The 27,208-nt window shown below is 47.4% G+C and overlaps 1 protein-coding gene and 1 long non-coding RNA gene across 14 annotated transcripts in view; one reads left to right on the forward strand and one right to left on the reverse strand.

Moving 5' to 3' along the window:
- The window catches only part of LOC124517743 (leucine carboxyl methyltransferase 1-like), a 39,466-nt gene extending 15,453 nt beyond the window's left edge, over nucleotides 1–24,013 (forward strand). Inside the window, exons 6-8 of one of the 3 annotated variants that reach the window (XM_047087227.1) lie at nucleotides 141–261; nucleotides 11,255–11,386; nucleotides 23,196–24,013. In XM_047087227.1, the coding sequence (XP_046943183.1) occupies nucleotides 141–261; nucleotides 11,255–11,386; nucleotides 23,196–23,570 (628 nt within the window). In that variant the 3' untranslated portion in view covers nucleotides 23,571–24,013. Of the gene's footprint in view, nucleotides 1–140; nucleotides 262–11,254; nucleotides 11,387–22,986 lie in introns of all 3 variants that reach the window. The other 2 variants (XM_047087230.1, XM_047087229.1) reach the window with 2 other exon arrangements.
- The window catches only part of LOC124517744 (uncharacterized), a 33,804-nt gene that overhangs the window by 3,576 nt on the left and 3,020 nt on the right, over nucleotides 1–27,208 (reverse strand). For 2 of the 11 annotated variants that reach the window (XR_006963554.1, XR_006963553.1), the window contains 3 exons: nucleotides 19,354–19,460; nucleotides 5,379–5,418; nucleotides 1,665–1,868 (listed from right to left, as the gene is read on the reverse strand). This is a non-coding gene — a long non-coding RNA (uncharacterized LOC124517744). Of the gene's footprint in view, nucleotides 1–1,664; nucleotides 1,869–5,378; nucleotides 5,419–10,870; nucleotides 10,890–16,741; nucleotides 16,761–19,353; nucleotides 19,461–22,419; nucleotides 22,435–27,208 lie in introns of those variants that run through there. The other 9 variants (XR_006963555.1, XR_006963557.1, XR_006963561.1 and 6 more) reach the window with 7 other exon arrangements.

Consider the following 27,208-nt stretch of genomic DNA (forward strand, 5'->3'; position numbering starts at 1 on the left):
GTTGACGTGCTATCCGGGGCTTCTCCTCTTCCTGCGGTGTGCACCCCAGGGTTTTCCTGCCCTGCCAGCACTATCCGTGGCTGCCGTTAGAGTCCCGATTTGATGAATACATACTTATGTGCCTTTTTTCTTCTCTGAAGATTGCCAACACTGCTGATAACGGAACGCGTGCTGGTTTACATGACTCCGGAGCAGTCGGCCAACCTTCTCAAGTGGGCAGCTAACAGTTTTGAGACAGCTATGTTCATAAACTACGCACAGGTAAAAGGAAGCTCAAGACCTTTGCGTGCTGTATGCGTTCGCGTGGTGGCTAACCCTCTCTGAGCAACCTCAGTATAAATTTCCACTCACTCTTTTCCTTCCGCCTCTGGCCACACACACATCTCCTTTTTAAATCGATTCTAGCAATTCCCAGCGTTCCTGATTTCTTAACTTCCTGCAAACTCGCAGCCAGGGTTTTTGGAACTTCTCTCTTGGCCTTTACAAAAACTTTGTAAAGTTCACATTTTACCGTTGTATTAATTATCGAGTCATAGATCGCGATGGAAGGAATTTTGGCTAACATATGGGTGTCAGGGTAGCGAACCCTGATTCCTTCCGAGGCAGGCAGGTGATGCAGTGGAGGAAGTTGGCCAGGTGTAAGGCAGACAGGAGTGCTGGGGACTCTGGTGAACCACAGTTCACCCCTGCTCAGTGCCACCTCGTTGTTCCCACGTGGACATGGGAGCCTGGAGTTGAGAACCCCCAATTTTTCAGGAGAAGCTACAGTGTAGAATTTTAATGTAAAATTCCTAATTTGTAAGATCCCCGAGTTTGGCCCGCTGGTTGCCTGTTTTTCTCTTCTGATGTGGTGGGAAGGCTTCTGTTTTAGAGCTTTGGAATTATTCAGCGTGGGTCCGAGTCCTGGCCCTGGCTCTTATGATTGGCCGGGTGCCCTTAGGCAGAATTGTAGGGTGGTTGGGAGTCCATGCTCTGGAGGTAGATTGCCTAGCTGTGTGACCTGGACAAGTTTCATAACCTCTCCGTGCTGTCTCTTTATCAGGAAAATGAGAATAATAACAGTCCCGACGTTAATAGGGTGTAGTGAGGAGTAAGCGAGTTAATTTGTACAGGAGCGTTTTCAGGATTGCCCGGCTGCTGAGCAGGTTATTAGCTGTGATTTGGATCTTTCTGAGCCCCAGGTCCTTGTTTTTGTTTTCGATTTGTTTTTAAAGTTCTCTACTTATTTTGAGAGAGAGCATGAGCAGGGAAGGAGCGGGGTGGGGGTGGGGGTGGGGGTGGGTGGAGAGAATCCCAAGCAGGCTCTGCGCTGGCAGCCTGGAGCCTGACGCGGGGCTTGATCCCACGAACTGTGAGATCATGACTTCAGCCGAAATAAGGGTTGGATGGACGCTCAAGGAACTGAACCACCCCGGTGCCCCCGCCAGGGCTTTGTTTATAAAGGGAGAACTTCTCTGGACTATTATGGGAGTTCATGAGATGATGTGTAGCGGGGGGGCACGTGACTGAATACGTGGTGGCTAATTTCATTGCTTGTTTCATTTTAAGTTTATTGATTTTATTTTTTTCATCTCATTTTATTTTTAAATTCCATTACGGATGAGAGCAGTAAAGGCTTTGCCCCGTGTCACATAATTATGGACAGATCTACGGCTAGACCTTACCTTGGTTGACTTTCTCACCCCTTCATGCTCCAGGCCACATTCCCGTAGAGGTGGTTCTCGGTTGAGTTTTCTTCCTTCCCTCTGTGTAACTGGGGGCATTCCTCAGACTCGGTCTTCAGTCCTGGTGAGTGGACATAATGGTAGCTGGCCTCATCTGGCTTCTGTAAGTCCTGGGAATCTGTCTTTGCTTGCAGGATACCAGGACTGGGGAAAATGAATTCTGCTTGCTTTCTTTTTCAAATTTATCTTATTTTTTTTAGCGTTTGTTTATTTTTGAGAGAGAGAGAGAGAGGGCGCGAGCAGGGCAGAGATAGAGGGAGAGGGAGACACAGGATCTGAAACAGGCTCCAGGCTCTGAACCGTCAGCACAGAGCCCGACGCGGGGCTCAAACTCACGAACTGTGAGATCGTGACCTGAGCCGAAGTCGGCCGCTTAACCGACTGAGCCACGTAGGCGCCCCTGAATTCTGCTTTGTTTTCACACATTGTGGGTGTTCACCCTGCTCTGTTCACCTTGTTTCATTCGTGCATTCTCTTATTCAACATCATATAGCAATGGTGGATGAAGTGAATCTTGACCACGGACCCAGTCACTTGGGAGCAAGCCTGGGGATGTGTCCGTTTTAACTTAATTCAGCAATTTCCTAACAAATGCAAACCATCAGCCTCCTCAGGTGTACTAATTGCTCACATGCCTTCCGTGATTTCCTAATCAGTATTTTAAAATGACAAAAACCACATGAATGATGAAAAAAAAATTTTTTTTAATATTTATTTATATTTTAGAGAGAGAGCGAGCAGGGGAGGGGTAGAGAGACAGACAGAATCCCAAGCAGGTTCCATGCTGTCCGCACAGAGCCCAGTGCGGGGCTCAAACCCACAAACTGTGAGATCATGACCTGAACCAAAAATCAAGAGTCGGTCGCTTACCGACCGAGGCGCCCTGAGTGATGCAGATTTCAGTACTGATATAATAAGGGTAGCGAACTTGTAGAAGTTGCTTGCTATATAGCAGGCACCTTCCATGAGTGTGACCTGTATTAACCGACTTGTCACAGTAACCAGGGTGTGGCGGGTGTGGCCGGTGAGGGGACCGAAGCACAGAGGGATTGGACAGCTTGCTGCCCACGGCCGCACAGCCTCACGGCTGGTAAGTTTCAGGCCAGGATTCCGACCCAGGCAGGAAGACGACGGAGCACGTGCTCACAGACACCCAGTGTGACCATCCGTGCCACGTAAGCCTCACACGTCCACCGAGAGAGAGTGATGCTGCTTCTTGCTTGCCACCGTTGTCACAGGAGCTCTGGGAATCGTTTCGTATAGTAAACTGTTGACGTTTTGGGACAAAGTAATAATAGTGCGCAGTGTATTATGTACGTTTTGTGACATTTGTGCGTATAGATACGTTAATGTTTTTTTTGAAGTGGTAAATGGGGGGCGCATGGGTGGCTCAGTCAGCTAAGCATCTGGTTTTGGCTCAGGTCATGATCTCACGGCTCATGAGTTCGAGCCCCACGTCGCGCTCTGGGCTCACAGCTCGGAGCCTGGAGCCTGCTTCGGATTCTGTGGTTCCCTCTCTCCCTGCCCCTCCCCTCGTTCATGCTCTGTCTCTCTCAAAAACGAATAAACATTGTAAGAAGGGGGTTTTAAGTGGTTTCTCATTAGATAACACCACATGCAAAACTTCAAAAAAAAATCAAATAGTACAAAAGGGTATGCAGGGAAAGGTAAGTCTCTCTTCTACCCCGGACCTTAGTGAGTCCTCCAACCTGGGAAGCAACACTGCCAGATTCCAGAATTATTCTGTGCATGTATAAATGTAGCTAGAGATTTTTTTTCTTAAGGGCAGACAGGAGCATGTTACGCACATCCCTCTGTACTGTACTTTTTGAGAGTCTGTTATCTGAGAATCATTCCACATCCGTATCTGTGTATGTGTGTCTACATCTGTACCTACGTCTACTTGGATGTCCTCTTGCTGTTTTCATGGCAATGTAATATTTCATTAAACGACCATGCCACAGCTGCTTTAACCCCAGCGGATGGGCATGTGAGTCCTTTCCGTCATAGGTCCCGTTACACATCATGCTGTGGAGTAAACCCTCTTGCACCTGGCGTGCACGTGGGAGTCTACCTGTGGAGCAGCTGGTCAGTGGTCTGACCGGCTCCCAGGCCGAGCCTGCACCCGACTCCGTTGACTGCACTGGGTATTAGCAAACATCAGCCTTGACGGAATACTGTGGGATGTGGGATGTGGGAGAGAGAACACTGATGGGAAACCTAGTCTAGTTAAAGGTTATCGAGCCCAAGCAACATTTCTGAAAGTCTGAAAGTGAAGCTGAAATATACGATAAAAGCCAATGAGGAAATATTACTAAGAATAAGATTGTCAGGGCTCCTGGGTGGCTCAGTTGGTTAAGTGTCCAGTTTTGGCTCAGCTCATGAATTCACGGTTCAGGAGTTCAAGCCCCATATTGGGCTGTGTGCTGGCAGCTCAGAGCCGGGAGCCTGCTTCAGATTCTGTGTCTCCCTCTCTCTCTGCCCCTCCCCTGGTCACATTCTCTCTCTCTCTCTCAAAAATAAAATAAACATTAAAAAGAAAAATTAAAAAAAAAAGAATATGATTATCTAATAATTCTTAAAAAAAAAAAAACAACCCCTCCTACTCATAATAAAAACTTCTGGTCCTTAAAAAACAACAACAACAACAACAACAACAACAACAACAACAAAACGTGCTCTTAGAATCTTCTACCTGCAGGTGGCTGTCATAATTTAGAAGGATGTTCTGACATGGGCTGGCATGGCACCATTTTTCTAAGCTATGCCAGCTCCTCTCTGTGGGAAGAGACAGAAAGTCACCCGGGAGCAGATTGCTGGTCTTCAGGGGCTCAGGTGAAAAGACCTGCCGAAGGTCATGGAATGAGAAGCAAGGACACAAGCAAGGAGGCTTAAGGGAAACCTCAGTGCAGAAGGGTTCTGTCTTTCCCGGCGTGCTCTGGGGTGGGCGGAGACGGAACGGGGCTGAGGCCGAGTGAAGGGATGTGCACAAAGGGCCCCAGGCCTTCTGGAAGAAACCCCCAGCCCCAAAGTTAGGGAAGCCTGTGAGAGACGAAGTGCGGTGGCCCCGGCCGAGGTCCCTGCAGGAAATATCCCTCCTGCAGGGCAGAGAAGTCCAGGCTGGTAACAGGCCACCTCAGGGCCTCAGGGTGGTTCTGACAGGTCTGGTCACCGTCACTGAGACTCTAAGTCCTTCAGGAGCCAACTCAGCCCAGAAGTGGAGGATGATAGCATGAGAGGCAAGAAGTGGAAACTCTAGGCTGTTGCTGGCAGGGCCTGTCCCATCAAGGACACCGTCATAGCAGCGAGCGACAAGGCCCGCAGCCTGCCCGGGACCCGTGACCAGGCTGCAGTGCCGGCGGACCGCCCAGGCCAGCCAGCGCCTCCCCCACCCCACCCCGACACCTGGCACTTGAAAGCAGGACAGCCCCATCTGAACTTTACAACATGACACCGAAGTTCCAGATCCCCTTTTCATCACTGTGCAACCCAACTGCTTTTCTTTCCTGCTCGGGACCAGGCCGATCAGTCTCATCGTGTCTCAGATCATACATACACACGTACATACACAGATCTGCTTCAGTTCTCGCCGATGAGGCTTTGTTTTGTTTTCCTCTTTAAGCAAAGCACTTTAAGAAGATTTTATTTTGTTACCTGTAACAGATCTTCACTGAGGACTTCTGTTTTCTCAGCTCTGTGGGAAAAAATGAAAAGCTCAGAGTCAGAAATCCAGAAATGCAAAGGAACTCGTGAAATGTAACAATTATTATCCCAGAGTTTAAAACAAAACAGCTAGGGACGGACGCCTGGGTGGCTCGGTCGGTCGAGCGTTCAACTCTTGACTTCAGCTCAGGTCATGATCCAGGGTCGTGGGATCAAACCCCACGTCAGGCTCTGTGTGGAGGGTGGCGCCTGCTTGGGGTTCTCTCCGTCTCCCTCGGCCCCTGTCTCACCCCATTCCCCACTTGTGTATGCACACTCTCTCTCTCTAAAATAAAAAAATAAAAAATACATAAAACAGGAAGAAATGAATGATAACATGGGAGGAAATTCCACTAATGTGGAAATTCCACCAATCAGAGGGCTCCTTGAGCAAAACCAAAGAAAAAAACCAGCAAACAAAAGTCTGCAAAGAATAGCAACCCCAAACAAGAACAAAGCCTCAAGACCAGTGGCTCCCAGACCTGGGCGTGTATAGAATCACTGAGGGTGGGGAGTGTGCGGATTTAAAATGCCAGTTTCCAGGCCTCACCTCTGTTCAAAAGCAGGTCTGGAACACGATCCTGCTTCTTTAAGAGGCCCTTGCCTCCCAGAATTCCATGGCCGAGACCCACAGGCCACCCTTGGAGAAAAGACTGCTCTAGAGGCGCCTCGCTGGCTCAGTCGGTAGAATGTGCAACTCTAGATCTGGGGGTCATGAGTTTGAGCCCCACATTGGGCATGGAGCCTACTTAAAATAAATTAAAAAAAAATAAAATAAAAAAAGACCGCTGTAGAGAAGCTGAACCTTCAGTTCCTAAAACGATCATTTCTGAGCTACACAGCCTTACTGAAACAAGTTTGTCACAAATCCAGGAACGTGATTCAATACTACACACACAAATAGTTAACAACTGAGTACTCCTTCCTTCAGGCATCTCATCTTTACTTTAAAAAGAAACAAAGTATTTTCACAGCTTTCTCCCACTCATGCTTTCCAATTATCATTAACTATGTAGACCTTTCCAGAAAGCCGACCTGGCGGCCATCAATCGGCAGAGGAACAGCCTGAGTTGCTCGAGCCTCAGTTGCCAGATCACGGTACTTTCCGAGGACTCCTCTGCAGTCCAAAGGGGCAGCACTGTTGCTGTACGTAATACCCAGAATGATGGCAATCGAGGTGCCATAGTGGGACTTCTGGTTCAAACAGTGATTTAAGTCGAGTCATTTGACACCCCTGTAATCAAGTCATTTGATTACAAAGCAAATCAATGTATTGATTATCCTTTTTTTCATTTTACCAACTAGACCCTTTGCTTTCAATTTAGAGGTACTTTACCTAAAAAGGTATCTGGAGACTGAAATCTATGTGGAACATATTATATGAAAATGTTAACATACAGCTTGAAAGTAAGTTTACGCTATGTTTCCTGCCTTTATGGACACTCAGCCATATATTACGTTGATAAAATTAATTTTAGAAAGAGATCCAATATCTCTTCTTAATCAGATTTATTTCTGGGCTTTCTAGTCTGTTCCATTTATGTATCGTTTTTATGCCAATACCATCCTATTTTGATGACTACTGCTTTGTAATATACAGCCGACCCTTGAACAACATAGGAGTTAGGGGTGTTGACCCTGTGCAGTGAAAAATTGGCACGTAACTTTTAACTCCCTGAAAATTTAACTACTAGTAGCTACTGTTGACCAGAAACATCACTGAGAACATGAATAGTTGGTTAACATGATTATATGTTATGTGCATTATTTAATGTATTCTTACAATAAAGAAAGTTAGAAAATGTAATTACTTTTTAAAATTTTTTAAAGTGTATTTACTTTTGAGAGAGAGAGAGAGAGAGAGAGTGTGTGTGTGTGTGTGTGTGTGCGCGCGCGCGCGCAGGTGAGGGACAGAGAGAGGGAGACAGAATCCAAACCAGGCTTCAGACTCTGAGCTGTTAGCACAGAGCCCAATGCAGGGCTCGAACTCACGAACTGTGAGACCATGACCTGAGTCGAAGTTGGACGCTTAACCGACTGAGCCAGCCAGGCACCCCTAGAAAGAAAATGTTATTAAGCAAATTGTATGGAAGAGAAAATACATCTACAGTATTGTACTGTAAAAAATCTGCATATAAGTGGGCCCATGCCATTCAAACCCACGTTGTTCAAGGGTCAAGGAGTTTGAAATCGGGGAGTGTGACGCCTCCAGCCTCGTTCTTCTAACTCAGGATTGCTTTTGCTGTTTTAGTCGTTTGTGGTTCCATGTGGATTTTACAATTTTTTTTTTTTTTTTTTTTTGTGAAGAATGCCATTAGAATTTTGGTAGGAACTGTACTGAATCTGTAGACAGCTTTGGGTAGTATGGAGGTTTTAATAACATTAAGTCGTCTAAACCATGAGGAAGATTACTTTTCGTGACGAATCATGAGTCTGGAATGTAACATACAAACTGGGGTGGCTCCTTCACACAAAGATACCCCCATTGGTCTATGCTATCCCCACCTTAATTTTAGGGAACCACCATGGTCCCTACCTCCCCCAATATGTGCTCCAAATGACTCGATCTTTCTCATCACTGTGTCTGGTCCAAGGCTCAGCCCTTTCTATGCTGAACTGTTTGGGAATGTTCATCTTTAGCAGAGAATTTGCCAGTAGAATTTTCACCCAGGGAAAGTCTAGCAATTACTCAGAATACTGGCCACGGTGTCCATTCAAAGAGTATATTAGCCACAGAAACTTGGTTTTTACTGAGATGTGATTTTTTTTTAAGTTTATTTATTTATTTTGAGAGAGACAGGGAGAGTGTGACTAGGGGAGGGGCAGAGAGAGAGGGAGAATCCCAAGCAGGCTCCTCGAGATCAGTGCACAGAATCTGATGCAGGGCTCAATCTCACAATCTGAACCGCGAGATCGTGACCTGAGCCGAAATCAAGAGTTGGACACTCAACCGACTGAGCCACCCCGGCGCCCCTGAGATGTGATTTTTGATCAGATTTTAAAAATTCATGAATAAAGCAAAGAGGGAGAGCAATATGTTAAGCTTATCAAGGCACCTAGAGACAACGCAAGCCAACGATTAAACATAATACTTGCTAAATCAGATTGTTTTCAATCAGACATTTTGCTCCACAGACGTAAACGTTTTGTATACGGGTCTTTTTTCTGCTTCGTCAGAGCCTTCTTTGTGTCCAGTGTTCTGTGCTTGAAAACACACTTGAATGTTTCCTGTCTGTAACTGGGAAAACGATACAAAGCAGGAAAGCACTTCCGGCTCACCATTTTACTCTGGGGTTTGTTTTTTCCTATGCAAGCCACCGTGCAATCCCACTAGTCATTCCAACAAGGCTTACATAGGGCAGGATTTTTAAATTTATTACTTTTTGGTAAAGCATTAACTTTTTCCCTTGTAATCCCCAAAACCTACAAGCGGCAGGGCTGTGCAGGCCTTGATGTCTTCCCCGGTTCCCTTGACTGGTTGTGGTAATGGCCAGCCTTTCAGTCGTGCCTAACGGGAGTCTCACTCTTACTGGGCCAGAAGAAAATGGAAACGCCCCCAACCTGAAGCAGTTCAACTTACCCGGAAAGACACAGATGCTTACACTAGGGCACAGGGTCAAAGGAAAATCTCCAACTGGCGTGACAATTTCCAACTCTAATTGTGGACTGATTTCTGGAGAAGTTTCTGCCATCGGTACACTCAAATGCCCAACGCCACTAATGTGAAACACCACCCTGTTTCCCAGGATACAGACTACTGCACGTGGGCCGCGTCCACCTGCATAACGCACGTATTATGGGACCGTGGAAATAAATGCTCAAGTCCACACCTTCAATGCATGCTGTGATCTGCCAAGCACTGTGCATGACTGACCTCTTCCCTGCGAGCCAGAGAGATCCACGGGGGCAGAGACCAAGTCTATCTTGGCCATCACGGCCCCCTTCCCCGGAGCACCCGGCTTGCCACTGCCACCTGCCTGCCACACCATTGTGGGTGCTTCGTAAATACACACTGAATGCATTAATGAAAAAGCAAATGGCTGTCCCAACAATAGAGAATGGTTTGAAAAAAAGGTCTTTGTAGATTTCAACAGCGGTAGCAAGAAAAAAATTCAATAGCAGTAGGCAGAAAAGCAGACGTGTGCGTAGAATTGCCTTCCACAGTAAAATCCACAGCGACTAAAATTAAAACATGATAGTGCCTTCCAAAGCTCATGTTGTTGTTTTTTTTTTAATGAAAAAAATACAGCAAGTAAACTACCCATATTACCAGGGGTCAGCAAACTGTGGCCTACAGATCCAATCTAGCTCACTGCCTATTTTTGTATGGCAAGCTAATGGTTTTTACTTTAAAATGGTTGGGGGTGGGGGAAAGAAACTCCAAAGAGGAACATACGTACGATGCACAAGAACGATACGAAATTCAAGTTTCGGTGTGCACAAATCAAGTGTGACTGGAGCACAGCCAGGCTGATACGTTTCTGCATCATCTATGGCTGCTTTCACACCACAACGGCAGGGTGGCGTTACTGCGACAGAGACCAGACGGCCTGTGGAGCTCAAAATATTTACTCTCTGGCTGCCTACCAACCAGGGTGCCAACCCCGGCTGCACACCAGTGATCCTCACGGGGTGTGGTGCAAACCTCGCAAGGAGGCTTTCTGGAGTCACTTTGAGGACTGGTACGTGAAGCCGGTCTGGAGGCGTGTAGCCGGCCTTCTCCGAAGTCCCGCCTCATGTTTGAGACGCTGCTGCTAAAATGAACGGGGGCGGCTGACTCTGATGATACGGTCCAAATGTGAGGCACAGCCCGATGCTGGTGACGTTGGTGACAGGCGGAAATCAGAAATGATGTCTCTCCTCCCCCCTACCCACCTCCACCCACTCCCCTCCCCAAAACCCACTGAAGTATTGTAACTATTGTTCTCTTCCTGATCCTTACCGACACACCAATGTCAGGACAAGTTCTAAATAAATACAACTGCCTGGGTCAGGCGTCGGCAAACTTTTTCCGGAAAGGCCAGATCGTAAATATTTCGGGCTTGCAGGCCACACCATTGCCGCTGCAACTACTCTGCTCTGCCGCTGAGACACAGAGGTTGTCACAGACAACATACAGACGAATGGACCTGGCCATGTTCCAATAACCGTGACTTCTGGCCGCTGAAATGTGAGTTCACATAACTTTCCTAGGTCACAAAATATTCTCCTGATTTTTTCGCCAAACATTTAAACCTGCATAGTTTGCTGACCTCTGATCTGTGTACCGGTTCAGTGTGGTTTCCCAAGAAGCTTCGATCTTTTCTAATCACTCCCAATTCTTCTTACTTTGAAGGGGGATGTCTGCGCGTTCCCAACTTGCTCTTCTGAAGGCAAGCGGCGCCGCTAGCTTTTCGGGATTTCACCAGCTCTGAGCCACTCTCAGCCCGAGAGCAAAAGCTCACCTTTTACCACTCAGTCCCTCTCTCCCCAGGGATGGCAAACACACGGCCCAAGAGCCAACACGAACTTCAAACATCAGTGCCTTCCCGCTGCCCCAAGATTGTGGTGTTGACGGCTTTGGTTGACGAATCCACACAAGAGCTCATAATTCTGTTGGTTTTTCACTTAAACAATCACAGTTGGGTGTATCAAAAAAAAAAAAAAAAAAAAGGGAGACATGGAAAGAATTTTTAATAAACTGATTTGAAATGCTGGTTACCTGCAAATATTTAAGTGCATGTTTGAGAAAGAATATAAACTATGACCAATCAATTGAGGCGTCTCAATACGGTCTACAGGGCAAAGACATACATGGTCACCAAATGCAATGAAATTTATATTTGCAGGGAAATGACAGCGGCCAGATGCATTCTGCCGGGAACCAGATTTTGAGCAACGCTGTCCTCTCCTGGTACAAGCCTTTACAAAACCCACTTGAGCCTCTGTGCCCAGTCTGGACACACTCGTCTGATTTCACAGTGAGCCAGGGAACTACTGGGTGACTTTTTCCTGTTCTGTCTCATTAGATTAGCTGTCTTCTTAAATTTCTGGGCAGTGATCTGAAGTCTACCTAACTGGATTTTAAAAGTAAAGGAACCCTATGACACTTTATAAACGAAACAATTTGTTACACATTCCAAAAGTAGTTTTAAAAGACTTAAAAGAGGGTTTATAGACTTCTAAAGGGAAAGTATGGGAAAAGAAAAACAGAAGACCCCCCCCCCCCGCATAACACTGAAAAGAAAAAGGGTATTTTTCAGAGGGAAAATGATCAAAGTATTTTGGTAATAGGATGGGTGAAATATACCTAATACCTATTTGTATATACCTAATACATATACCTACGTACATATTTGCCTTCATATTTATAGCTTTCCTAAGATTAATACCGTTTACTTTTTGCCTTAAACAACGATAACAAAACCCTGATGGCTCTTAACTGAATCTCTATACTATTATTTGAATTCCAGTCAATAAGACAAAAGGTTATATTCTCAGATAAACGGAATTGGGTTTTATTGTCTTCCTACGCACGTAAGCTTATCCCACAGCTTTTTGTTTGGTCAGTTGGCCTTTTTCCCCCCTCTGGCACACGAAATGGAATCTATTTGCTGTCCCTGCTGTAACCATGTGCTCCACCAACAATTTCTGCTCGTGGCAAAGTCGGAAGGAAGCTCGCTGCCGGGGACACTGTGCAAGTCCCTGCAGCGGTCTCCCCAGGGGAGTCATTTAGATAGTAAACCTGCTTGGGCCTGAGGGCAGCTGAGTTTGAGATTTCAAAATGTACTGAAGCAGGCAGAAATATGTGAGACATATTTTGTAAAGGATCTCAATGCGGACAAAGCATGTGGAGCTAAATCCTATCGGGGAGGGGGGGCGGTTCTGGGATGGGGGATTCAGTTTACTGCCACAGCCGGGCAAGAAGTCAGGCGGAGGCGAAAAGCCATACACAAAAAAATGTAAAGCAGAAGTGCCAAAGGCAAGGCCACACGAATTCAGGGCTCGGCTCTGACTCAGTGCCGTGGCCACCGGCAGGGAGGCACTCCGCATCTTAAGACAGGTTGTGCAAGCTCTTTTCCAAATGCTTCTCCCTAAGTCAGCACATTTGGACTTTGAAAAGCACGTTTCCATAAAAAGCGGGTTATAAATGATCATGAAGCTCTCAGTCCAGGACCCGTTGGGCTTACGGCTTATCTGAAGTGCTCATTACGCTTACAGCTTATCTAAAAGGTAGCCCTTGTAGGCGCCTATTGATTTCTCTGAGCCACTGCGAATCTAGGCAACAGTAGTAAAAAAAAAAAAAAAGAAAGAAAGAAAAATCCAAGAGGTAACAGCGATTCTCAACCATAGCTACACATTATAATCCTGGGGGCTTTAAAAATACTACAGGTGATTCCATTTTTTTTTTTAATATTTATTTTTGAGAGACAGAGAGACAGAACACGAGCAGGGGAGGGGCAGAGAGAGAGGGAGACACAGGATCCGAAGCAGGCTCCAGGCTCCGATCTGTCAGCACAGAGCCCGACGCGGGGCTCGGTCTCACTAACGGTGAGAGTGTGACCCGAGCCAAAGTTGGAGTTTAACTGACTGAGCCACCCAGCCACCCCCAGATGATTCCATTTGTATGAAATGGCCAGAAAAAGTAAATCTACAGAGGCAGAAAGCAGATTAGTGTTAACTGAGGGCAGGGGTGGAACTGAGCACTGACTCTAAAATGGCCTAAGGGATCTCATTGGGGTGAGAGAACTTTTGTAAAATCAGACTGTGGTGACGGTCACACGATGCTGTCGGTTTGCTAAGAAATCACTGAGTTTTGGGGGCGCCTGGGTGGCTCAGTCAGTTAAGCGTCTGACTGGGTTCGGCTCAGGTCATGATCTCGCAGTTCGTGAGCTCAAGCCCCACATCAGGCTCCATGCCGACAGCTCAGAGCCTGGAGCCTGCTTCGGATTCTGTGTCTTCCTCTCTCTCTGTTCCTCCCCTGCTTGCACGCTGTCTGTCTGTCTCTCTGTCTCTCAAAAATAAACATAAACATTAAAAAAGGAAAAGAAAGAAAGAAATCACCGAGTGTTGCACTTAAAACGTGCGAATTCTATGACATCCCAAGGTGGTTTCAGGAAGATTAATACCCGGACCCCAAGCCGGAATGACCGAATGGAACCTCTGGGGGTAGGGCCGGGCATTCTGTTGTAAAGCTTCCCAGGCCATTCCAAAGTACGGCGAGGGTTGAGAACCCCCGAGGGAGGAGGGTCAGAGGACCGAAGCTGGCAGGTGGCGCGGTAATCACCAGGACGCGACAGAAAGAGGGTCCAGCAGTAAATGGCTGGCAGTAGCAAAAACAGAGGTGCTCCCATAGAACGGGCCGCGGCCGCACCCTTGCTGGGTCAGTACTGCCTGGAACGGGGTCTGATGTGTGTGACTCACAACCGAGCTCACGCTCCTGCCTTTGCAGGCTGAAAGATAAGAACCCGAGGGCTGGCAGACTCTAAGGTTCACCGCAGGCAAAGAAGGAGACGGAATGCGGTACGAGCTGAGTCAGGGCTCTGGGGTCAGACAGATCTGACTTGGGAGTCCCAGTGCTGTTGCTTGGTCGCTGCAAATATGAGTGCCCATGCCTTCCACAGTCAAATGGGAACGATGGTCATAATAATGCCACCACCACAGTGATCGTTTAGCGACGCCATTCATCGCCTTCGGCTCATTAATGTGGTCCCGGGTGAGGGTTCACGGAGCGTCAGCTGTCCGGAGCAGTACGACAGATGACCGCCACCTTCAGATAACTCCCAAGCTAAGTCTTATCTGTGGAAGGCTTCTGCAGTGACCAAGTGTTCTTGCTTCTCCCAGAAGTTATGGCCGAGTGCAGGCCACACAAAGATAAAACCACAACAGAAGCGGGCAGCCCGTTCAACTACAACAAAGAGTTGGTTGTGGTCACACTGCGTGGGCTGGAGGCCCCCAAAGAGAATCACAGGCACGTAACGCACAGAAACTCAGAGACCTAGTACGTGGTGAGTTAGCAAAAACCCTTCATCGAAGGATCAACGTCTCAGTCCTCTGTGCCTGACGCCGCTGGGAATGAGGCTATAAAAATGCCAGCCCTGGTGGTTCTCAGGTGTGCCTTCCCAGAGGGCCAAAGAACTCTCTGGACAGAAACCATCTTAGGATGACCTTGCTATGAGATGTGTAGATCTTCATTCATTCAGCCGGTATTCGTGGAGCCCTCTCTAAATGTCAAGAACTGGGGAGGCTAGAAGGAGAGAAATGAGCCGCAGTCCCCACCCTTGGGAGCTAAAAGGAAAGACAGAAATGTAAAGAACCAACTTTGTTCCGAGTTTCTGGGAGCAGAGAGAGAAGCAGAATGGATTGTGTGGCCAGGAAAGGCTTTACAGGGAAGCAGCCTAAGCAGACCCCAACAGTATGGGAGACGGAATGCGCAAAGGGTCCTACACTAGGGCACAGAAGAAGAGGAGAGGGGGGCCTGGCTGAAAAGAACCAAGAACCAGGAACTAAGGGGCAACGGGAAGCCATTGATGGTTTCTCTGTCCTGGAGTGGCATCAGACTTGAGTTTCAGAATGAAAATTCTGACACTGGAGGACAGGCCAAAGGTAGGAGAGCATTTGAGGGCCTCTGCAGTTATTCAGGGAGTGAACAAGAACACAGGCAGGAAGCCCTCCCAGTCCGATCTGGGCCGATGCCATGCTGCTATTTTAAAAGAAATGGTAGGACTGACTGACTCACTGACTATAAACCATCAACTTGAAAAACGCTTTAAAAAGTTCAAGAAAAACCTATAAAATGTGGAGGTCTCTCTCATCAGGAAAAAAATCAGAACAGAAGCTAGAATTCATGGACATAACTCAGGCAATCAACCAGCTTTCCAGTACTAGATTAAGCTTGCATTCGTACATTCCTCTCTGTTATGAAAGCACTTTTGCATAATTATTTCATTTTATTCTCTTACACGTACCCTTATCGGGCAATTTTTATCCCTATCTCACGGGTGTGGAAATTGGGGCAGCCACCCGTTAAATAAATGACATGGGAACCGAAGCCTCTGGACCCTCAGGAAGAGCAGTTTTAAGGTCCCTGACCAAAGCGGACTCTCTCCTCATTTGTTTTCACGCCAGATTCTGGTCCCAGCTCCACCACAAACTAACCTTATGCTCTAAAAATACAACTCGTGACATTCCTGTACCTCACTTTATTTACGTTTGCATCAACCATCTCATGCAACTTTTAAGAGATTGCAACAAAACAGAATATTTGTGAGAAAAGAGAATATTTGAAACCTTCAGAGCTGTGCTTTGCAAATGTACGGTCGTATCTCTATAAACAACAATAAATGCTACATATTTTTCAAGGCATGCAAGGCAAAGGATTTGGAGTAACTGTGGATCCTCTAAGTGTCGAGGAGGAGAACACATTGCAGATGTAGCCCAGAAAGTTCCATGATCAGCGTGGTGCAGAAAATGAAGGGAAAAAATGTTCACCTGGAAAACTGGGGTGAGGCTCTTTTGCTGGATGACGGCGAGATTCTGGATGGACAACACCATAAATCTTCACTTGCCCTTTTTTAAAGGTCAAAGAAAAGAGTGTTCCAACACCGTGGCTTGATGGAGGGAAGGACGCTATTGATGACTCAAAACAGAACGCGAGTTTTTTTTTTTTTTTTACCCTTAAAAAGAGGCTTTTCCTCCAAAGGATATTCAGAATGATGAAATGGTGCCTGAGTGGAACAGTACGGCCCATCGCTGCACTCGACCCCACAGGCTGTCATGCATACTTTGCCACTAACCTTTTCATTCAGTTAGTCACTGAGCAAATATGTGTTGGAGTCCCTTCCATGAGCCATCGCGAGTAAGAGTCACGGCCCCTGCGCTGACTGGGCGCAAGGGCTGTCAAGGAAAGTAAGCAATTAATGCTCCAGCGCAGTGAGTGAGGCACAGGGCCTCCGAGAGGAGAGGGCTGTCGTCACCACCATCACAGCTAACTAACGTGTACTGAGCTCATACTATGTGCTTGGCACTGGTCCAGGTGCTTCGTAAGAGTTAATCCCCTTGACATTGGCGGTAACATCCAGGGGGTAAGTATCGTTACCTCCACGTTAGGTAGGAGGAAACGGAGGCACTGAAAAGTGATGTGACCTGCTCCAGGTTTCACGGGAGGGCGCTGAGTCTGGGCAGTTTTGCTCCCGAGATCCCGTTCTTCGCCTCTGTGTTCCGAGTGCTTTGCACGTGTGGACTCACTGAATCCTCAAGATAACTAAGCCATCGATGCTATCACCACACCCATTCTGGAGATGAGAAACCTAGATGCAGAGATGATGATAACTTACCAAAGGTTAGAAGTGATGGGAGGGCATCTGATGCAGGCCTGAGAGAGCAGGAAGGTTTTCTGAAACCGGTGATGGCTCTTGAGACCTACTCCGTGAGCTGGATTTAGAAGCTTGGGTGCTGAGGAAGGGTATGTGAAGGCAGTGAGGACGGAGGTGGGAAAGAGAGCGCAGGAAGAACACACGCAAGGCGATAACGGGGGTGGGAGAACCCCGGGCCCCGGAACCCCTCAGGCTTGGGTGTGTGGGGCCTGCTGGAGTCTGAGGGGGAGCGGGAGGTCAGGGCCGCCCACCACGGAAGGAGGGCAAGGGACAGCTGACGACACCCCCGACCCTGGGACCATCCGAGGCTCAGACAGGCAGAGCCTGCTGAAGAGCGGTGGGAACGAGCGAGAGGAGGAGCGGTCCCTGCCGGCCTCTGCACCTCAAAATGAGTATCGGGCACTGGTCCACTACCGTAGGGAGGGCACGAGAGCTGAGGAGAGTTCTAGCTCTCCTGAGGCAGGCACACAAGTCCTACTAAGTTTGGGGGTAAGGCAGGACAACTGAGATAAACAAGAGCTGCCAAAGGAGACATTTTCATCCGACCCTCAAATAAGCGGAAGCCTGTGGCGAACTGAATGCGCCCAGAGCCACAGCAGAGCCCAGACTCCTGCAACAACAGACTAGCAGAGCTGAGTGCCTGCACGAACAGCCTGACACAAGAGGTGTGGCACTCTCAGTGTCTACACGTGGCTAGCATCCCGTCAAAACTCTCCACAGGAGAAAAATAGAAACTATGCATTATCAGGACACACAGTCAGTGGAACTAGATCCAAAGACGGCCAAGATGTTGGAATTATTTTGCAGGAACTCAATTACAGTAAGTACCTTAGAGCATCTAGTGAAAAAGGCGGGCCGAATGAATGAGTAGATGAGGGGTTTCATCAGAGGTTTGGAAGTTGAAAGAAATTATCCAAACGAGGGGCACCCGGGTGTCTCAAGTCAGTTAAGCGTCTGACTTTGGCTCAGGTCATGATCTCACAGTTTGTGGGTTTGAGCCCCGCATCGGGCTCGGTGCTGACAGCTCGGAGCCTGAAGCCCGCTTTGGATTCTGTGTTTCCCTCTGTCTCTCTCTGTCTCTGTCTCTCTCTCTGCCGCTTCCCCGCTCGTGCTCTGTCTCTCTCAAAGATAAATAAAAACATTAAAAAATTTTTTAAAAAATGACCCAAATGAAAATACAGAGAGGAAGAAAATTGGAACAATATCCAAGAACAGTGGGGCAGAGAACTACTGAATACCCAGTGGCTGGGAAGTATCCAAATTTAATGAACAATACCAATCCACTTATTCAGAACTCCAAGAACTCCAAGCAGGATAAACACAGAGAACAACACACCTAAAAGGATCAAGGTTGAAGTGTTGAGAAAGAGAAAGAGAAAATCTTGAAGGCAGACAGAAAAAAAAAAAAAAAAAAAAAAAGAGGCACTTAACGTGCAGGGGAGCGACACAGGAACGACGGCTGACTCATCATCAGAAACACTAGGACCAAGTGACAATAGAGTGGCATTTTAAAGTGCTAAAGGAAGAAAAAACGAACAATCCAGTCAACCTGCAATTGCACACCAAATGCCAATATTTCAAAGATGAAGACAAAACTAGTAACGTTTTTGTAAGTAATCTCTACAGCCGATGTGGGGCTCGAACTCACGACCCCAAGATCAAGAGTCACATGCTCTACCAACTGAGCCAGCCAGGCAACCCTAAAATCATGACATTTATCAAAGAGACAAAGGTTAAAGAGATCTCATCTCCTGAAGACCTCACCACGGCACGGTCGTGCGGAGGGGAGGGAGAGGGAGGTGGAGAAGGAAAGAATTTAGGCATCTGCCATCTATACTGGACCAGTCTGGGTGGGGATAGCTCTTAGGGAAGGATGATGCCAGCACTGACTCGTCATGGCTGTCTGCAGTCCCGGTCAAAGGAGGGCTGTGAGACTGCACCCAGGCACCCTGGGAAAGAGAACCAGACAGACAGTGACGACAGAAGGATGTACCAATCAGTCCAACTACGGATGTTTTTTTCCCCCAGGCTAAATGTTATTCTTGATGTCACGCCTTAAGCTTCACTGTGCGGGCACATCAGGCACAAGAAGTGTTTGTTAGAGACTTATCTACTTTCTAGTAAAGTATTAGGAGAGTTTAGCATAAAGAGAAGACTGCCAACTTTGAGCTTGCAGCTTTTAACTTCTTAGGTCTCTGACATCTTGGGAGAATAAGGAAAAGTTCTGGTTGCAAGTCGGCTTGGCAATTTACAGTTAACTATTTCCCAGCCTTGACACTTTTGACATTTTGGTCTAAATAATTCCTTCCTGTGGGCTGTCCAGAACACTGTAGAATGTTAACAGCATCCCTGGCCCTTACACGCTTAAAACCCAGTGGCAACATGTCCCCCTCTCCCCAGCAGGGACAGGCAAAACCATCTGGAGACACTGCCAGATCAGGGGGCGAGGAGGACGACAAAACTGCTTCCGGTTAAGAACCACTGGGATAAAAAAAAAAAAAAAATCTTTAGGGCTGCCAGGAAGGCTAAAAGATAGCAGTCTTTTTGTGTGAAAGTCAACGTAACTTAGTCACCTTAATAGGACGGGAGGCTTGCAGGAACAGGAAGGACGCTGCTCTGTGTAATGGCCTGTTTTATGAGTGCTATTCCCGACGATGTCCATTTGGGGGAGTCCTATATCCTGAGAAATGAAAGAACACAGAAACTTGCTTCACTGCTTTTCCAAAGACCGTTTCTTTGCTTAGTGTCCTAGGACTTTTTATGAACTGGTGACAGATTTTTTAATTGCCAAGAACTCTGTACCTTTTTCTCAGTAGCTTGTTGTTTTGTTTTGTTTTGTTTTTAATGGATGTACGAGCCTTTCTGAGGATTTTCTTACATCCTATTGTCCTGCCTTGGACAATGAGCGAACAAATAAAACAGCCCCAGGGCTGCTTCTTAATCAGTCATCTGGGACTTTTTCTGAATGGCTTTTAGTACCATCTTTTCTAATTCCCAGATTTTTCTTTTTTTTTTAAATACCTAACATTTCAGTGGACTGTAATGAGAGAGAAGAAATACACACGTGTTCACCCGGTCACCTGAAACGAAAACGTCTCCCATAATGTCTTAAGTTCACGAGAGAATTTTCCTACCCTGGATAATTTCAGGAACCCACTGGTGGAGACAAGCTGTTGTGCTATAACATATTACTATGGTAGTTGTATTCCTAAGGATTTATGAAAAATCCCAAATTATACGGTCAACGCCTACAAAGGCAGGAGGGAAAAACAGAATGAAGCATGTTCAACTGGCACAGGAAATTCAATGGCATTACTGGGCAAAGCGTCCCATTCCATCTGGATATCACTTGAACAGGCGCTGGTCTTTTCTCATCACACTCTTAGTAGCATGAACATCTCACACAAGTATACCTCCTTTGCCACCCACAACCCAGAAGAACAGAAAAATACTCATGAAAGTGTGAGTTCAGAAGGTGCTGGCCCCTTGTGGGCGGGTGAGGTGGCTAAGACTGACAGCCCAGAGCACATCTGCTGCGGGTCAAAGCCCCGTCCACCACCTAAAAGCCGTGTAAGTATGAGCGGGTTACTTCATGTCTCCGTGCCCCTGTTTCCTCGTCCGAAAAGTGGAGACGTTAAGAATTTCCAACTTCCAGAACTGAGTGGATTAAAAGAGACGATACACGCAACGAGCTAATTCCTAGAAAGCTCAAAATGTGGTTTTTGTTGTTATGACGTTAAGTGGCTGAGAGTGTAGACTCTGCAGACAGACTTGCTGGTTCTGTGACGGGGGACAACTTAACTGAAGCTCTCTGGGCCTCTGTTTTCTCACCTGTAAAAGGGGATAATACAGCACTGATTTTGGTATTAAATGAGTCAACACAAGACTAGCACTTGGGAAAAGGCCTGGCAGATGGTAAGCACCCAAACACACGTAAGCTAGCAGTGTTACAATTATTTTCTTTGGAAGGATCTTCCTGGCAACAGTGTGGAAGGTGCGTGGAGGGCTGGGGAGGGAAGACACACCGGTGCGCAGGGAAACCGAGGACTTGAGAATGAAGAGACCGGAGGGAGAATGGGAGATCCAAGTGAGAATAAGGAGCCTCCCCCCACCCCCACCCCGCCCAAAAGCAGCGGATAGGGAGGGGAGGCGACAGAGAGCTATTACAAAGATACAACACGCAGGACTTCGTGACGTGGCGTGGATGGAGAGGGAGAGGGAATCCCCTAGAACAGCCACCATGTTTCCACGCTGAGTGACCGGCTAGACAGCGAGGCTCTTCAACTCCAGAGAAAGTCTGGGAGCCTCTGAGGTTGGGGTCAACATGGTCAGCTCCGGAAATGCCGGATTTAAGGGGTCGATTGGGCGTGCAGTGGAGACGTCCGGTGTGTTTCTTGCTATGAGGTTCCGAAGCACAGCAGAGGCGCCCGGAAAGGAAACTCAGAGCGTGTTAGCAGGAGCAGCAAAAAACACTGCTTTGGGGGAGTTTGCTCGGAACGCAGATCTGGGGAGAAGACGAAGGCTAAGCACAGAAGCCTTAGGGGCAACGCAGCGCAAGAGCAGCCCAAGAGCAGAGAGCAGCGGGGAGGCCGGGGAAGAAGCCCAAGAAGCCGGGAGTGTGGGCCACCAGAGCAAGGATGAAGGACCAGCCGAGAATGCAGAGTGTGGCAGGGAGGGCAGGAAGGTGTGAGGGCGGTGGCTCCCGGGAGCCAAGACGCAGGGCGCTGAGCGCAGACAGAGAAGCAAAGCCACGTGAAGAGAGACGCGAGCTGTCGCAAACCTGAACATCGCGAGTGGCAGGAAAGAGCCAGTGGAGAGAGGGAAGCTGGAAATGCAGAGTGGCCAGAGGAAGGCCGAGGAGGGAAGCCCCCGGGGAGGGGGAGAGCCGTGTGCGTGCGGGAGGTAATGACCTTGACGGCAGGGAAGGTGGCGGCAGCAGGTCTTCTCTGGGAACTGGGAGGCAGGTCATCAGGCCCAGGAGAGCGGGTGTGTCTGCAGAAGGGGTGGAGTAGGTTTGAGGGAAGTAAAAGTCTGGCAACAAGGCTTAGGGAAACGGGATGGGAAACTGCGCCAAGGGCTGGAAGGCAGTCTTTAAAGCCCAGCTGAGCTTGGAGGCCGTGACAGTTGGGCCGGCCTGACCCTCCACATGAGACGATCTTTCTGGACCACGCCCTGCATCCCAGGTACAGGCGCGAAGAAGCCCCAGATGAACGAGCCTGGCTGTGGCTCTGCGAAACAGGTGAAGGAAAGAGGCCGGCTGGACAGACGGCTGGAAGGGATGTGAAAGACACCCTCTGTGACTGACTGAGGTCAGAGAAGGAAAGGGACCCAGCAAAGCACAGAGGGGGACTGTTCAGGAAAGGAATCCAAAAAGACAAGAGACTGGAGGATGAGGTGGACGATTTGGGTTCCAATTTTAGAAATGGTTCTTAAAACGCCAAGGCACATTTCTTTCTGGAAACGAATGCCAGTTTATATTCCCACCTGTGTATGGCTGTATGACGGCCTTCGTCAGTTCTCCCAAGACAGCAACATATCATCATTTTGAGCTGTGCCAGTTTAGTAAGTGAAAAATGCAGTCTCAGAGCTTTGGGTTTCTTCGGTTAGTTACAATTTTGAAATGAGTCTTATATACTTACTGGTCATCTGTATTTCATCTGTGAGCATTCTGTTCATGGCATTTGCTCACTATAGTGTGCTTTTTTGGGAGAGAGAGAGAGAGAGAGAAAGAGAGAGACAGGTTAGTGTAGGAGAGGGGCAGAGGGAAGGAGATAGAGGGCAGGAAGGAGGGAGGGACGGAGGAAGGGAGGGAGGGAGAGAGGAAGAGGAAGAGAGAGAGAGAGAGAGAGAGAGAGAGAGAGAAAATCTTAAGCAGGTTCCATGCTCAGTGTGGGGCCCAACATGGGACTTGATCCCATGACCTTGGGATCATGACCTGAGCTGAATTCAAGAGTCAGACGCTCGGCCAACTGAGCCACCCGGGTGCCCCCGTCGTGCACTTCTTTAAACTGATCGATAACACAGCTTTATACATTAAAGATCTTAATGCTCCGTTGTGGCTGCTCCTGTTTCCACCTAGTCATTGGCCATAATTTTAATTATGAGATAGGCAGACAGAAGTTTAATTCTTGTGTGGTTAAGTTTATAATGGTGGTTTTATTTGCGTGGTTATCTTTTATTGTTCATTCTCTGTACTTTTATGCCAGAGCGTGAAGAACTTTCCATCTTTTCCTCCGTTCTGTGGTTCTGGGTTTTCACTTGAAACTCTTCATCCATTTGGAATCGACTTTGGCCCCTAACGGTGAGGTACAATCTAACCCGCCTACTTTTTCCAGTGCTAACCTGTTGTTTCATACTGTTTCCTCCCTGTCTTCTGACGCCTCCTTACCTCATGCCGCCTTCTTAAATCTCCCAGGGCCGGTTCCCAGGTGGTAGCAGGAGCCCCGTCTCACCAGCGTGGGAGCACAGCCGGGAGGCTCAGGCGGCCACGGTCAGACAGAGAGCTGGGGGACCACACGGACTCAAGTCCAGTTACTCTTTACTAGACTCCAGCTGCCCCACAGGAGTCTTCGTTTTCTTAAGCCCTCGCCTAAAAGCTTTGAAAACATTATGGAACGGACTATCAAAAGAAGCCGATTATTCAGGGAAAGTAATTTCATGTGATCGCCAGATCTCATCGTGGAGAATATCCCATCTCAGCTTTTCTGGGGAAGGCTCTCACAGACGTCAAGTGTGTGTTCTGGAGAACAGCGGAACACCACCCACCTACACCGGAGGTAGACACCTGTAAACAGCGCTTCTCCACAGATGTGTTTCTAGCGTGGGGGCCGTGACTACACATCTCTCCAGGAACTAGCCCGGGGTTCTTGGCCGTGGGCTTGAAGAGGTCTGTGGAGTCCGTGAAATTCTCTGCCAATCTGTGTGTGTGGATGATTTTTGGGGGGGGGGGGGGGAAGAGGCCGTCAGAACCTCCATGTAACATCTACAGGGAGCAAGGTTTCTATTCCTAAAGACTGTTCTAAGAGTCAAAGGCTGCAGTTAAGTCCACTGCCCTGTGACCTGCTGATCACTTCTTTAGAAGTTATATTAACATATGTTGCCGGGGCGCCTGGGTGGCTCAGTCAATTAAGCATCCGAAGTCAGCTCCTGTCACGATTTCGCGATCTGTAGGTTTGAGCCCCGTGTTGGGCTCTGTGCTGACAGCTCAGAGCCCGGAGCCTGCTTCGGATTCTGTGTCTCCCTCTCTCTCTGCCCCTCCCCTGCTCACATTTTCTCTCTCTCTCTCAAAAATAAAAACCTTTTAAAAATTAAAACTAACGAAACAAATACAAGCCTATTGCCACATAGGCTGCATTTCAAATTTCTCTTCCAGTTCCTTCCTCAGTCCAAGTGCACCGTGATTGTTTTCTCCATACAGTTAGGCTACCTCAATTCAGTATTCTGCCTTTAAGCCACACGCCTGCCAATCTTATGACTGAGCCTTGGAACAAAGGCTCAAACATCAGACACACTACAAGGTGTGTGGCTCCAAAAGCAGAGGGAAAATGCTTGTAGATTTCCACTGAGAACCACTCAGATTAGGACATTCGCATTTAAACACGAGCTCACCTTACCACATTTCTGAAACGCCTAATTAGGGTGAAATCACACGCCCTTCAGACAATATTGCTATAAACAATTACACAGCTACACATTATTTTCGAGTCTAACCAATTAAACGAGGGATGAAAAAGAAATTGCTGAAAGAAAAGGAAAAGGAGAAATAAAAACATAGATAATACATACGTAGAAATTCAAAGAAGTCACAAAAATGATCAGCTATGACTAATTTAGCACATCTTTATTTAGTACATAAAGAGATAGACAGACATGAACACCACTCACGTTTGCCAACTGAACTAATCAGGGACTCTTCCTATGACAACAAAGCCCTCAGGAAGCACAGAAAACCTTTGTGTGTAGAAAGAGACGTGCCAGGCTCATGGGAAAGGACATCAATCCTCCCCAAAGTTTAGTTCACAGATATGCCAGGCCATCAATGCCTGGGATTTACTTATTTTTGGGTTCTCAGGACCCACCCCATAGCAGGGACCCACTAAATACATGGATTAATGTGCTCTTGACCAATCACAATCATAGAATTTTTCTAGGAACTAGAAACGATACCAAAATTCACTTCTACACAGAAATGGGAGACAGCAACTGAAAAAGGAAAGCCAAAGGAGCCCAGCTCTGCCAGAGTGAGAACACATTACACATCCACAGTTATTATTAGCACAGTGTGGTGTCGGTGCGCACAAACACACCCACCCGAAGCCACGTGTCAATGAAAACAAAGTCAACAGAAAGTCGAGGCAGGTGTGAGAATTCTATGGTTCAAAAAAGAGAAGCATTTGAAACGAATGGAAAAGCGAATAATCACTGCGTCACCGATTTCAGTAAATAACATCCAGACATAACCCGAATCACGCCAACCCCTCCCTTCTTCGCCCCTAAAGCCATGGTGCTCAATAGTTTCTCACGTCAGTCCCACGCCATTGTCCTGCTCTGGGGGCCATCACCTCTCCCTCAGGCTGCTGCGATCGCTTCCTGCTTCCTGACTCGTCTTTCACTCGTGTCCCTTCCCCTTCCTCCACAGTCCTGGCTCACCTGCCACCACAGGACACCTCCTCAATCACCAGCTTGGCTTCCTCAACCTTCTGCACATATGGGCTCCCCCAATTCTACTGCAGTGGTCCTCAAACCACGATCCCCCAAAACTGGCCCGGAAGCTTTTCGAACAATGGTCCTCCACCGATGAGCACAAAGGCCGATCGATACTGCCCGTCTCTAAAAGTTGACGTCCACGGTCACAGGTGTTCGTGTGTTTTAGTCCTGCCATCTTGGGGTTGTTTGAGGAACAGTACACATCCTAGCGTGTCCAAGAAGGTAAAAGCCGTGAGAGTAGTGAAAAGGTTCTAAGAGGAGATGAATAAGCATGATGCAAATTAAGGAAATGATAAGCTTCACCGTGAGAAATGATGCCTCCACCGATTTTCCCATACAAATATGGGACACATTCATTTCAACCTTAGCAGAAAAAATTAAAAATTGTCTATTTTGGGGAAAGATGGCTGTCAGTGTTTATTAAGCAAAGAAAATAAGGATACACTAGTTTTAAACCTTGTTTACTAATGTTGATTTATTTTGAGAGAAGAGAGAGAGAACAAGTTGGGGAGGGGTTGAGAGAGGGAGAGAGAGAATCCTCAGCAGGCTTCAAGCTATCCGCGCAGAGCCTGACACGGGACGGGGCTCGAACCCATGAACCGTGGGATCATGACCTGAGCCGAAATCAAGAGCTGGTTACTTAACTATGAGCCACTTAAGTCCCCTGATTTTAGAGCTTCAAAGCTTTTAAGAACCAACTTACTCTATCTATTGGATGGAAATGCATCCAGAGGCTTGTGAATTTAAACACCACAATTGCTCTGGACTTGAGAACATATGGATCTACAAACAGCCATTAGTTCACTACCTCATTGGAAAATAAGAGCTGGACAGACTTTTCCCACTGCTAGCAATCAGATAGTGTCGCCTTTTTCCAATTTATAGTAAACAAACAAGCAAACAAACAAAACATGAAGTTAAAGGACAAAATGGTCAGTGGGTTAAGTTTCCCCCGAGAATTTTTCTTCTCCCTGGGAATCCTCTACCACCCATCACCCCTACCTTCCTGTTCTCAAGATTATTCAAGTGTCACATGTCAGAGAAGGCTTCACGGACCCCTGGGCACGTCTCAGCGACCCCATGCCAGCGCCCACGCTACATCTATCCTGCACCCACCGTACCTAGTGAAGTAGAAGTACTTTCGTGTATTTCCCCAAGGTACAGATGCGCGTGGGTTCAAGTGGCCAGTCCTGTCTATGCATCAAAGTATCCAGCGACCACGTGGAGTCCAAGCTGGTAGACTTATAAATGGAGCTGGTCATTGCTTAGGAGAATTTCTGTGCAGTTCTGAACATTTATTTTCATTTGAGTACCTTGTCACTCAGTCTACCGCTTATACTATAAACTCTTTAGGAGGCAGAAATTTAACGAACCCATTCAGAAATGACAGAAAAACTGCTAATGAAACATGAATGGAGAGATCAAGTGGACAAATAGGCCGAAGTATCTCTGATAAGGAAGACACGTAAAAAAAAGAACTGTGAGAAAGGACAGAGAGAAACATGCTGGGACCAATCAAAAGGAAGGAGTCTAGGCAAGTAATTAATAAGCTGTAATTCACAGGGAATAGCAAGACTTCAGAAACGAGTCTTAAAACCTGGAGAGCTGAGATGAACTTAATATTGTTTTCGTGTCACTGGCTACAAAGAGGCTCCTCCTATTCAAAAGCAGTTTCTTCTATAATCCACAGGGTCGGTCGGATTTTCAACAGAATCCGCTTTA

Source organism: Lynx rufus, unplaced genomic scaffold (genome assembly GCF_022079265.1).
Source record: "Lynx rufus isolate CCGP_SWC_20201006 ecotype Redwood Valley unplaced genomic scaffold, mLynRuf1.p SCAF_23, whole genome shotgun sequence".
NCBI classification, from domain to species: domain Eukaryota; kingdom Metazoa; phylum Chordata; class Mammalia; order Carnivora; family Felidae; genus Lynx; species Lynx rufus.